This window comes from Mustela nivalis (genome assembly GCF_964662115.1).
Source record: "Mustela nivalis genome assembly, chromosome: 1".
Taxonomy (NCBI): domain Eukaryota; kingdom Metazoa; phylum Chordata; class Mammalia; order Carnivora; family Mustelidae; genus Mustela; species Mustela nivalis.
This window is the reverse complement of record NC_139020.1, coordinates 213,511,218-213,524,004: the sequence shown is the minus strand read 5'-3', so window position 1 is coordinate 213,524,004 and position 12,787 is coordinate 213,511,218. Positions and strand designations below refer to the sequence as shown.

The 12,787-nt window shown below is 63.1% G+C and overlaps 1 protein-coding gene across 3 annotated transcripts; it reads right to left on the bottom strand.

Annotated features, from left to right (window-relative positions):
• Window positions 1-298: 298 nt before the first annotated feature.
• On the bottom strand, window positions 299-12,731 carry DAPK3 (death associated protein kinase 3). Of its 3 annotated transcripts, none has more exons than XM_082735663.1 (9): window positions 12,548-12,682; window positions 11,517-11,656; window positions 6,529-6,889; window positions 6,242-6,371; window positions 5,928-5,976; window positions 5,098-5,124; window positions 3,041-3,193; window positions 2,305-2,350; window positions 299-1,949 (listed from the first exon to the last, which is right to left on the bottom strand). In XM_082735663.1, the coding sequence occupies exons 2-9, from the start codon at window positions 11,576-11,578 to the stop codon at window positions 1,413-1,415; spliced, it is 1,365 nt and encodes a 454-aa protein (XP_082591789.1). In that variant the 5' UTR covers window positions 11,579-11,656; window positions 12,548-12,682; the 3' UTR covers window positions 299-1,412. The 3 variants fall into 3 exon arrangements, with proteins under 3 accessions (XP_082591789.1, XP_082591788.1, XP_082591787.1); XM_082735662.1 differs by having other exon boundaries at window positions 11,517-11,673; window positions 12,548-12,676; XM_082735661.1 differs by lacking the exon at window positions 11,517-11,656 and having other exon boundaries at window positions 12,548-12,731.
• Window positions 12,732-12,787: the final 56 nt, after the last annotated feature.

Here is a 12,787-nt window from a genome sequence, read left to right as displayed (position 1 = left end):
AGAGGCCGGCCGGCGGAAGCAGGGGCTGAGCAGACGTTCCTGCCCCTTCTGAGCAGACGGGGTGGCCCCTGTGCCGGGCCGAAGACGGCCACGGAGCCCGACTGCGGCCTGGCAGCACCAGAGGCGGCACAACCCTCCGACTTCACCCTGGCTGCCTGGAAACTTCTGGTTCCTCACAAGGAAGTGAGACCAGCCGAACCCCAAGATCAGGGCAGCCTGCACAGCCCCCCGTGATGCCCTCTCTGCCCCACGAGCGCAGGGGCAGGAGCAGAGGGACAGACAGTCAGACACAGCCACGTCCGTGGGCACACAAAGAGCCTCGTGTGGGGAGCGGGGCTTTATTTCCCTTCGGCTCGCAGCAGACACATGCAGTAGAGCACAGCAGAGCTCGCAGAGCGGGGACAGTGGTTCCCAGCCCAGACCCCGGGCCAGGCCGAGGCAGTCAAGACAGCTCCGCCAGACCCCACAGCCGGGTCCTCCGGTCCTGGCCGGTCGCCCCGCCTGGTCCCTCCCTGCACTCGGCCCAGGACGGCCTGTCTGGAGAACACCCTCCGGTCTAGATGGGTTGCACCGGATGCTTGCTTAACCTGACCACTGCCCAGATGCACGATGTGGTGAAGCCTGAACTCAGGCCCTTCCCTGGGGGCGCGACCCTGCTCAAGGGCGGCACCTAGTGGCGGACGCTAGCACTGCCCGCTGCAACTCCGCCCCTCTGGGGTCCAGGGCCACTGGGCTTTCTCCACCTGCAGGGCAGCGGGGCCTGCCCGGGCACTCAGGGGACACTGAGCCTTCACAGAGTGTCCCGGGGACAATGACTCCACGGGGGCCACTGTGAGCCCTGACAGTCCAAAAGGCAGCACTGGAACGGGGATGGGAGCCAGACGGGCGTGGGCACGTCATCGGGCGTGGGCGCGTCGTTATCCGTGTGCACGTGGCCGTGGGCGCTTCAGAAAGGAGCGTGGGGCTGCGCAGTGCTGCACCCTGCGCCCAAGGCTCCATGGGCTTCTGCACCAGGGCTCGGTGCCCGGCCCCAGACACCCTCAGTGGCCCCTCCACGGGCCCTGGTGCCAGCTCAGGGCCGAGGGGGCACAATGAGGATAGGGGTGGAGACAGCAGGGCCAGAAGCCGCCACCCCCACAGTCCCCGGGGCAGCTGCCTCCCGCCTGGTGTCTGGCAGAGGCAAGTGAGGCCCCTCCGACTCTAAGCCGGCACAGGCCGGGCCCACGGAGGCCGCCCCCACCGGCCAAGCGCTCGCAGAGCCCAGAGTTCCTCCAGTGATGTCACCCCAGAAGCCCCCCAAGGTGCCAGAGCCTCGGGACAGAGGAGCCAAGTGGCCTCGGGTTCCCGACCCCCCCCCCCAGCGCGTCCCAGCCCAACGCCACCAACTTCCCCCCCCACCCCGCCCCAAGGCCCTAGCGGAGGCTGCAATCCACGCCCTGCAGCTTCTCCTGCTCCATGGCCCGCACCAGATCCTGCACAAAGCGCATCTCGGAGGCCACCTGCTTCGCCAGGGCCTCGTAGCGGTTCTCCAGGCGGCTGAAGCGGCGCTTGAGCCCGCTGGCCCCCAGCAGGGCGCCCTTGGCCTCCTCCTGGGCCTGCCGCTGCAGCGCCTCGGTTTTGTGCAGCTCCTGCCGCAGCCGCCGCAGGTCCTGGCCGATGCTCTCGTTCTCCTCCCGGTACCAGGCCTCCTTCTCGGCGTAGACGGCCGCCAGCGCCTCCATGTCATCGTGGCACAGGCGCCGGCTGTGCTCCAGCCCCCGCAGGCCCTCCTCGGCCGCCGCCACCTCCTCCAACACCTTGGAGAAGCGCTCGAAGTTGACGTAGGTGTTGTTGGGGGGCATGCTGGAGTGCGACTTGATGGTGTACTCCTTGAGCCGCGCTGTCTTCAGGCGCCGCCGCTCGGGCTTCCGGCCGCTGTCCTCGCGCCGCACGTTCCGCCGCCGGATCGCCTGCGGAGAGGGACGGGCGCCTGGAGCGGGGCCTCCGGGCCGGGCGGCCTCCGAGGGTCCCCCGGCCTCCCGCTAGGACGGCAGAGCTCAGTGGTCATGCCCGAGCCGGACCCTCTGGCCCTTTACAGGAGGTGCCACTCCCGCCCATTCTGGAAGTTTCTGTGGGAGGGAGCCCAGCTGTGTGCAGAGGGGGTAAAGAGCCAACCTGGGCCTCCTAGAGGGGAGGGCTCCAATACCACCTCGGCACACAGTGCACACCTGCGACCACCCAGGCCACGCACCCTGGGGACCTTCCCGGGACAGAGACCTTGTCACACACACTGTCCTTGAGTGGGAGCTGCCCCAGCCACCTCACCTTGATCCAGGAATGCTCCAGGCTCTCGGCGATGGTCATTCTTCTCCTGGAAGACCCCCGCCCCATGCCCTGGTTAGTGCCACATAAGCCATGTGCCCTCCCTCCCACGAGGCGGATGGGGAGAACGGAACAGGAAAGGGGTTTCCAGATTCTCGGCCACATGGCTGTTTTCCACCCCACCTCAGACGGCTCTCTATGCACGGACCCCCCGGGACTCACCTCCAGCCTGGGGGCATGTCCCCCAAATGCCCCTGAAACAACCTGTGCCCTCCAGCAGGTCTGTTCCGCTTCAGGAGCCCATGAAGGGGCCAGTGGGGGCGCAGGCCCTGGGGTCTCCCGTGCTTTCTGAGGGGTTTTGTGAACGGCGGCGAGACCGAACGCTGGGTCTCGCCAACTCAGGCGCCCACAGGAGGGACCAGGCAGATGCCAGGAATGAGCGCCCGTGCCGGGGGGGCAACATGAGCCCCTCACCATGAACGAGAGCTCTGTGACACCCCATGTTTTAGAATTCCCTGGGAGAAGTACCCCGGAATCTGGAATGTGACATGAAAACTATCTTAAACGTCAGCAAGGAATGAACGGCTCTGAAAGACACAGCGGGAGCCCCGCTAACCGTCTGTGCCATCCCCAAGTCCCAGTTACACAGAGGGGACAGCACGGAGAGACGTGCTCTCGGGGGACCAGGTGGCCTCTCCTGCCAGCCCCCTGCCCCTCCTCCCCCGCCTGGCGTTCCTACTTGGGGTCTTTGACGAGCAGCCGGCGGATGAAGTCCTTGGCCAGCTCGCTGGTGTTGCTGAAGTATTCCTCGTCGAAGTCGTAGTTCACGGCCGAGATGTTGGTCAGGGTCTCCTGCTTCGTCTCACCCAGGAACGGGGAGGCGCCGCTCAGACTGGAAGGCAGACACAGGGCTCAGCCTCGCCGGCGCTCGCTCCCTGCCACCTCGGGGGCCAGACGCAGAAGCAAGCGGATGCTGGGCCCTGGGCTCCCCGACACACCCGCATCCCCCCCGAACCTGCCCCAATCAGCCTCCGGCCTCCCACCAGAAAGCACGAGGACGTCACACCCAGCCACTGATGGACACAGAAGAGGGGACCAAAGTCTCTAACGAAGCTGGAAGCATCTGGCCTAGACGTTTAGCGATTCCAGAAGGAAAGCCGGCAACTTCCCAGGAGGGTGTCCAGGCCGACACCACACCAGCCCCCGGGCAGGGTGCACAGTCCCCAGCAGGACACGAGGACATCGTGTGTCGCCCGGAGCTGCTGCGCTGGCAGGGCCGTGACACATAGTGGGGAACACACTTCTGGTTCTCACCCCCATCCTTGGATACGGAGCTCCCACAGGCCTCGCACTTTCTTAAACGCTAAAAACTCAGAAAGCGGGAGCGTCTCTAAGAGTATCTGGTCTCTATCCTCGGTTTCTTAGCACCATGCTAAGGTGAGAAGAGCCCTTTGCCGTCCATCATGAGCCCCTTTCAACCTCTTGGAAGGGCGCTAGATGCCCCGGGCTGGGGCTGGTGGTGGCAAGCAGCCCTGGGGCTAGCGGGGTGCATCCGCCCACCCCATGCCTGACCTCTGGGGCAGGCGGAGGGGCTGGAGACAGAGCTCATCACCCACAATCCAATCACTCGGGCCTACAGCACAGAACCTCTGTGAAATCCCTCAACGAAAGGGCTCTGACTTTCCAGGCGGGGAACGCCTCCGCGTGTGGAGAAGAGAGCGCACCCCCAGGTCCACGGAGACAGAAGCTGCTGCACTCGGAGCCCCCCTAGGCCTCGCCCTACGCGCCTCATCAGGCCATCCGACCCTATCTACAGCCTTCGTAACCGACTGCTACCAGTAAGCGGTTCTGAGTTCTGAGACCCGCCCCGGCAGCTCTCTTGGCCAAGGGGGGTCATGGGGGGCCTCTGCAGGGACAACCCGGCCTGTGGCTGGCAGCTGAAGCGGGACAAGCCCTGAGCCACCTCCAGGCAGACGGGACCAGAACCGAGCAAAGATGGGCGCCTCAGTCCTGCGTGGGGTCCTGGACCAGGAAGAGACAAGAACGGGACAACTCCAGGACTCGGCCTGCTGGTGGCGTCCTGGGCGCATTTCTTGGTGTTGACAAATGCTCTTTAAGGTGCAAACATTGGGGGAAGCTGGTGAGGGGCACGGAAACTGCAGCGTGGTCTTTGCAGCTCCTCCCTAAGTCTAAACTTAACTCTGATCTTTAAAAACAAAAACTAACCGGAAACTATTTTAAAAATCCAGCTCAAGAAACCTTCAGGGTGCATCGCTGGGCCACAAGACCTTGACAAGGGAAGAAAAAGCAGTGGGGAGGGGCGCCTGGGTGGCTCAGTGGGTTAAAGACTCTGCCTTCGGCTCAGGTCATGATCCCAGGGTCCTGGGATCGAGCCCCGCATCGGGCTCTCTGCTCAGCAGGGAGCCTGCTTCCCCCCCTCTCTCTGCCTGCCTCTCTGCCTGCTTGTGATCTCTGTCAAATACATAAATAAAATCTTAAAAGAAAAAAAAAAGCAGTGGGGGCTTGTCTGACGCCAGGACGGGGGTGAGGAACAGTCTAACCGCGGCGGCCCAGGGAATGAGGCCAGAGAAACCCCCACCGCACAGGGCAGGGCTCCTGGAACCATCTTTCCCTCCTCCAGGAATTCATCCATCCGCCACCCATCCCCCACCCATCCCCCTGCCCATCCCCCACCCAGCCAGCTCAGTTCACTGAGCACTGCGGAGGTCAGAGCTCTGGTCCCTGTCCCCGCCAGCAGGCCCCAGCACACCCAGGAAGCACGGAGCAGGCACTCACAGGATGTATGTGATGACGCCGATGCTCCTGGAGGGGACACACAAGAACAGAACGGTCAGCTCCACGGTGTGGGGAGGGGAGCACCCCAATTCCCAGAACCTCTAACTGCCCGGGGGTCTGGAGCCCGGGTGGGGAACCCAGAGGCCATGGCCGGCTCTCCTTCCAGGGTCCACACGGCCTCCACACTAAGGGCCTCCCTGCCTCGGCTCCGGGGGTCTCGGGCTGGGGCACTCACACTGGTCAGGCGAGTCACCCACCACCTATCGAGGCTCCAACCAGACAGGGGTGGGGCTGGGGCCGCTGCGGGGCTCTGATGCCCGCTGCACTCGAAGGGAGGCTAACGAACCCTTCCTACAAAGGATGAGAAGGCGACTGTTTCTTGCTTTGTGGGTGCCAGTCTCTGTTACTTGTCTGTGTTGACAACACCTTAAAAGGGGCACCTGGGGGGCTCAGTTAAATGTCTGCCTTCGTCAGGTCATGATCCCAGCGTCCGGGGAGTCTGCTTCTCCCTCTGCCACTCCCCCTGCTTATGCTCCCCCTCTCTCCCTCCCTCTCTCTCTCTGGCAAATAATAAATAAAACCTTTAAAACAAACACAGACCACGTGAAAACCAGAATGCCATTCCGAACTCACAAAGTGGCTCTGGCTGGCGGGTCCCTGTTCGAAGGCAATGATGGGTCCTGCCCACACCCAGCAGCACCCAGCCAGGCAGATGGACCACATCCCAGCCCGCAGCTGTGGCCTGGCAGCTCCCACGATGGCCAGGGGACTCCCTAAGGAGTAACGGGGCTACATGCCAGGCAGCCTGCCCACCGCCCCCTGCCACTCACCACATGTCCGCCTCCAGACCCAGGGGCTCATAGTTGACAATCTCCGGAGCTGCAGGGACAGGGAGACGGAGGCGCAGGGTCAGACGCTGGTACATGGGAGACAGCGTGGGGGACAGCGCGGGGGACACAGTCATGGGGAGAGGCACAGCCCGCCTCGGGGGAGGGGCAGGGTGGCTCCAGGGCAGGAAGGCCTGGCCGCCATGGGACACCAGGACTCAAGAGAGGACACCGGGGTGCGTGGGCCAGACACCCAGGGGCCTGGGATCCTCAAAACACCCCACAAACCCCGCCTGAGGCGCCGCGCAGAGCCGCACCCACGAACTCGGGGGTGCCGAAGATGTTCTTGAACTCATTCCCCGCCTCGATCTTGTGGGCGATGCCGAAGTCGATGAGCTTGATCCGCGGGTTGGGCACGTTCTTGTCCAGCAGCATGATGTTTTCCGGCTGCGGGCAAAGCGGGACTCGGTGGTTCTGCCAGCCCAGCGTCCCCGGGACAGCCCCGTATCGCCCCCGGGACCCCCCACAGGCCACCAGCCCGCGCTCGGCGCCGTAAGGGCCGGACCGGCTCCCGGGACCCTCTGCCCCGCCGGGGTTCGCCCACCTTGAGGTCGAAGTGGGCGATGCGCTTGGAGTGTAGGTAGTGGACGCCGTCCAGGATCTGCTTGAGGAACTGCGTGGCCTCGTCCTCTGTCAGCGACTCCTTCTCGGCCAGGAAGTCGAAGAGCTCCCCGCCCGAGACCAGCTCCAGGATGAGCACCACGTCCGTCTTGTTCTCGAAGATGTCGTGCAGCGTGATGATGTTGGGGTGCCGGATCTCCCGCAGGATGTTCACCTCCCGCTCGATCTCCTCCCGGCTGACCCCCCGGCGGCTGGACGACAGGCGGCGCTTCTTGATGAACTTGGCCGCGTACTCCTTGCCGGTGCCCTTCTGCCGGCACTTCCGCACGATGGCGAACTGGCCGCTGCGGGGACAGAGTGGAGAGCCGGGCTTGGCAGGGGCCGCGGCTTCTGGGACAGCACCTCCCAGCACCCACCCCACCCCCGGGGGGTCAGGCAGCAGGTGAGCCGCTGGGTGGGTCCAAAGCAGCCCTGGCAGCTCTGCCTGGCCGAGAGCAGGAAAGCGGCGCATGTTCACAGACGGGAACCGAGTCCCTCCGGGGGCTGGTGGGACCCCACACAGCCCGCAGCCCACAGCCCGCAGCCGACAAGAGGTGTTGCTCGCGTGCGGCAGGCCGGGGGCCCAAGGGCGGGGCACCCCACTCGCCATCTGCATCGGAGGAGGGGGCTGAGATGTGAGGCGTAGTTCTACACTGATTCGGTTTCCCACAGTCTATTTCATCATATTTAAAAACCTAAGAGGGGCGCCTGGGTGGCGCCAGTGGGTTAAAGCCTCTGCCTTCGGCTCAGGTCATGATCCCAGAGTCCTGCTTCCTCCCTCTCTCTCTGCCTGCCTCTCCGCCTACTTGTGATCTCTGTCAAATAAATAAATAAAAATCTTTTTTAAAAAATTAAATAAATAAAATAAAATAAAAACCTAAGAAAAAAATTAAAAAGCCGCTAACTTCAAAGGGGCTTCTCATGCAACTGGCCGTGTAAGAGCAAGACACATTTTCGAACTGACAGGGGCCAGAGCCCGCGCCCATGGAAACAGAAGCTTAGACACCGTTTCCGCGCGCCTCTGCAGGTCCTTCCAGCGTCCGCGCAAGAGAAATGGCAACAGAAATCCACAGGGAAGCTTCTCCGAAAATCCTCAGTCAGCACGACCCCAGCAGCCTCATGGGGAAACAACCAGACGGCCACCGACAGACAAATACAACCTGTCCCCCGTGTGCGGGAGCATCCCTCAGCCACAGACAGGAGCGAGGCCCCCACGCACTGCCCCAGGGACGGACCCTGAGCCCACGACGTGCAGGGAGGGAACCAGACACAGGAGGCCACACGGGGTGTGAGTCCATGCGTGTGACACGCCCAGAGCAGGCTCCTCCAGGGATGGGCAGGGGCTCGTGGAGGCCGGGGGTTGGGGGAGGGGAGGTGACAGCTAATGGGGATGGACTGCTTCTGGGTGATGGAATGTTCTGGAATTGTTCAGGGTGACAAGAGCAAAACCCCATACACACACTCAAGATCACTGACTTGCAGGCTGTAAATGCGTGAACCGTGCAGCACGTGGACGAGAGCTCAAGACGACGGTTATTAAAGAGAAATCCTATTTACTGCGCTCTAGGGAGCTGTCCGATGTCCAAATTACGCTGCTGTCCAGGAACTTAGTTGTATTAACTGACTGTAACTCAAAAGCTGGCTGAAAAAGGCCAGACAGTAAATACTTTTAGCCTTAAGGGCCATGTGGTTTCTTTCACAATTTTTGTGTGTTTTTACAACCTTCTAAAAAAATAAAAAACCGTTCGAGGTTCAGAGGCAGACAGGACCACACTGGGCTGGGGCCGGATTTGCCCATAGGCCGCAGTCTGCTGACTCCACGGGGACCAAGAGTAAGACAAGGCACAGGCTCCTGACAGAGACCTCAGGTGCCACGGGGGGTCCAGAGCAGAGAGACAGGACATCTCGGGGAAATGAGGGGAGGGCGCGGAGGAAGGGCAGAGGCGGGCGGGCGGTCGGCAGAGGGACCCAGCGGGGTTTGCGGCTAAGTGGACGGACCCACGTGCCCACGGAGATGTGCTCTACCTACGCTCGGTCGGAAGACGGAGCACACTCAAGCTGGGCGGGTGGGAGGCACCAAATCACCACAACAGCATGGGCTCAGCGAAGTCCCCTCCAAGATGCCCGTCGGGGAACCCAGAACCTGTCCACAGACCTCCCCTCCTGGTAAAAGGGCCCTTGTAGCTGTATAAAGTCAGGCCCCGAAGTGGGGGTGACCCTGGGTTCCCAGGGGCCCCGGCATCCTCACGAGGTCGTCAGGAGAGGGAGGCAAAGGGTGGGGGTCCCAGAGACGGGCAGACCCCACCCTGCTGGCGGGAAGGACGGAGGGGCGCTGTGGGGCAGGAAAGGCAGGAGCAGGGTCTCCGTGGGGCCCTGGGGGACCAGCCCTACAGGTCTGTTTTAGACTCCGGGCTCCCAGACCTTTCCCATAATTCACATCCCTCTGGGCCACTGATCAGGGACAGCAGCGACAGGAGACTCAACACTAATCCAAAAGCCAAGCGCACACAGGTCCGCCGAGAACGGCAGCGCCCCTGGTCAGGCCCAGCTCCCCGCCTCCTGAACCTGCCACCACAGTCCCCCGGACCCGTTACGCTCCTGCCCCCTCCGGTCTCCACGAACTCTCCCCCACCCGAAACGCCTTCCCCTCTCTTGGGCCTGCACCAGCCAGGCTCCTTCTTCCAGGCCCACGCCCAGTCCCATAACAAACCCCCGACGGGAATGACACCGAATTCCGAACGTTCACCTCTTGCCGACGGCGCTGAGCTAAGTGCTGACGTGGGGCCTCGTTTTCAAATGGAAGGACTGGATTTCCCTGCTTGATTCCAAGCTGAACTAACAGACAAAGAGGAGTGAGGCAGGGCTCATAGGAACAGGCAAAAAGATGCCATTACAGGCTGAACTGGGTCCCCCCAAAATCTGTGCCGAAGTCAAACCCCAGCCCCTCAGAGCGGACCATCCAGAGACAGGGCCTCTGGGAGGTGATTCCGTCCAAGTGAGCTCACAGGCGTGGGCCGGATCCAATCTGAGCGGTATCCTCAGAAGAGCAGAGTAGGACACACAGACAGACAGACGGCCTTGTAGGGCCACGGGGAGAGGACGGTCATCATCCGCATGCCAAGGACACGCACCTCAGGAGAAGTCAGCCCCGCCGACACCTTGAGCTTGGACCTCCCGCCTCGGCCGGGGAGAGCAAGCACTTGTGCCGTTCAAAGCCGCCTCGCACCCCCCACCCCTACCCCCCCGCTCCCCCCCACCTAGTTCTCAGCTGTGACAGCCCCAGTCCACACAGAGGCACACGCCACTCCCTGAAGCAGAAGCCAGAGCGAAGCCCACCCTTGCCGACCCACAGACCGACATTTCCTGACACCATCGGTGCAAAGCTGAACCAGAAGAAAGAATCCTGCACCTCTGGGTCCCAGCACACCCGGCTTCGCGGCCAGCAGGGCTTGGTGTCAAGGCCGGAATCCCACACGGCCATGGGGCAAGCTGCTTCCCTCCTCTCGGCCTCTGCTTCTCTGTAAGGCTGAGGGCCGGCGCACCTGCCTCGCAGGTCCCTTCGCAGGTGAACGGAAGTTACAGAAAGACAGAAGTCGGGACGTCCAAACCACATCTCTAACTCATGCAGACTGCGGTCCGGTGCGCAGTGTCCTCAGACCTCCCCACGCGCTGAGGGTCGTTGGATGGAGTGTGCCGTCCAAGACGACAGCCACCGGCCACACCGCAGCCCACACGCCAGCCCGAACCGAGTTGTGCTGGGCGTGTGTATCCCAAGCAGGTTAAAGAGGCTTCCTATCCAGAAAAGGCAGTAAAATTTTCCACCTGTGATTTTTGTTATGATTACAAGCAAGGTGGTAACTGTCCAATCTACTGGGTTAAATTAAACATATTAATTATTAAAACAGACCCAGCTACTTCCGAGGCGGTGGACATTATACGGGCTGCGGCCTGGCCCGCTGGGATAACCGCGATACTCCGGAGAGGCAGTGGGGCCGGGAGGACCACTGACGAGGCTTCCCGGACGTTCCTTACAGTGATCACAGCACCCGCACTCTCGGGTCACCGAGTCTGCCCGGGGACACATTCCCACGGAATCAGTTCCTAACAGTGGGGTCGGGAAGGAAACACCCAGGGGACCCTCGGCTGACTCTGGCCCAGCCACCCTCAGCGGGAGGACCTAACGCATTTCCAACAACAAAACGTGAGGCTGGGGGAGGGAGGCTGGGGAGAAGGCGGGGTGGTCCGTTCTCTACCACTCGATGAAGGAAATTCCTGAAGGAGGGACTTCAGAATCCCAAATGAGCCTGAAACACTTTCTCAGCCCAGGCGTGAGGCACGACTCAGTTACTTACATTCCCTTTTGGTGACATCATGGGGCTGGTAGCCTCGAACTCAACCAAATAAGGTCTGAGGCTGGGGGGGGGGGGGATGGCGCCCGGCTAATCTGAGCCGCGTTCTTGGGGGACACTCCGAGGGCCCGCCAGACAGGAAATCAGCTGCCGGGCTGGACCGGGAAACCTCCGCTCTTTCCCACAAGAATGCTAAACTGCTGGCAGGGACGTGGGCCCGGACAGGAGGCTTCTCCTGCAAACGTGCCCGAAAACCCATCACCTTCCTGGCGAGAGGATTAAACAGAAGGACAGACCAACAGACACCGCCACCACCGCTGCGCTCACACCACAGGGCAGGAACTCTGGCAGGTGCTCCGAGCACTCAATTCGACTCTGCCCCAAAGGAAACGCGCAGAGAAGGTCAGAGTCACAATGCGGGGACAGGGCCACCTGACCCCAATGCCTACACTCCTTGGGCCAGCACATGCCACGAACTCCTTCCCTCCTGGAGAGGAGGATGTAGGACGGGGCAGGGACACTCTCCAGAAACCTCCCAGCGCCCCTCTCCCACCCCCGGAGCCCCGTGGCCAGCCTTGCTCACCTGCCCAGCTCCTCCCCCATCTCATAGTAGTCCTCCACATCTTCCTGCCTGAACGTGGACATGGTGGGCGATGGGCTTTCCGAGGCCTTCCCTCGCTCCAGGCTGGAGACAGGACCTCAGGGCGTCCCCTCGCGGTGACCCTGGAGGAGAAAGGGAACTAGGGAAGAAGTGAGACGTCAGCTACTACTCTTAGCTGCATGGCGTGACCTCCCCACCCCCACCTTGCCCCCAGACGAAGTTCCAGCTCCTCATAAAGGGCACATGCATGCCGCGGGCCTGTCCCTTCCTGCTATCTCCCCCGGAAATCACACCACCGGAAAGGTCACTGCCAGCCCTACTGTGCGGGCTTGGCCCCGAAACTGCCCCAAGCCCACACCTCTGACTCCCCACACACTGCCCCAGCCCCCTTCTCTGCCTCTCCCGACCCACCATCCTGCAAGTCACCTCCCACCCGCCCGCTCTGCACACCCCCAAACCCCGGGTCCCCCTCAGGCCTATCCAACTTGCTGAGTCGCGGCACCCACACCCCCACCGCCCTGCCCACCGGCGACCTGAACGCCTCCTGTCCTCACCCATCCCCCCCAACAAGCCCCCGACCTCCGCAGATCTCTTAACACCTTCCTCAGCGCTGCGCTGAATTCCTCGGGAGCTGAACAAAGGCTTCCACGCGCCGGCCAGCCCCCTACCCACGGCCGCCTCCCCCTGACCTGCGCCGTCCGGCAACACTACCCGCTTCCCCGCTCCTCGACGGCACCCCTGCAGAGGCCCGCACCCCGTCTCCCCCACCCGCAAAGGGCCGCATCTCAGAGTCTCCTCCACTGCCCTCTCCCCGACTTCAGACAAGCTCCAGGGTGCACCCCGATGCCCCCTCCCAGGCCCCTCCAGGGACCTCCAAGCCCCAGAGTCCGGGTTCGAGCGTCCCCAAGGCCGCCACGCCCCTCGCAAGCCCCGACCCAGCCCCTTCTCCTGACGGCTCGTCCCAGGGGTCTCCGAGCGTCTCCCCGCGCCCCCGAGTCGCCGCCTCTGCCTACCCCGCCCGCCGTCGGCCAAGGGTCCAGCCCGCTTCGCTCCGTCCGCTGCCCCGCGCCCCCGCCGGCCCTCTGCCGCGCTGGCCACCGCCGCCCTCTCCAGCCCCGCCGCCTCGGCCGCCGGGACGCGCCGACCTGCGTCGACGTCCCCGCGTCATCGAGGGCCCGCCCCTGGGAGGTGTGTCCCGCCTCCCATTGGTCTGCGCCCCCGCCGCTCGCGACGCCCCGCCCCCGACCTGCTCC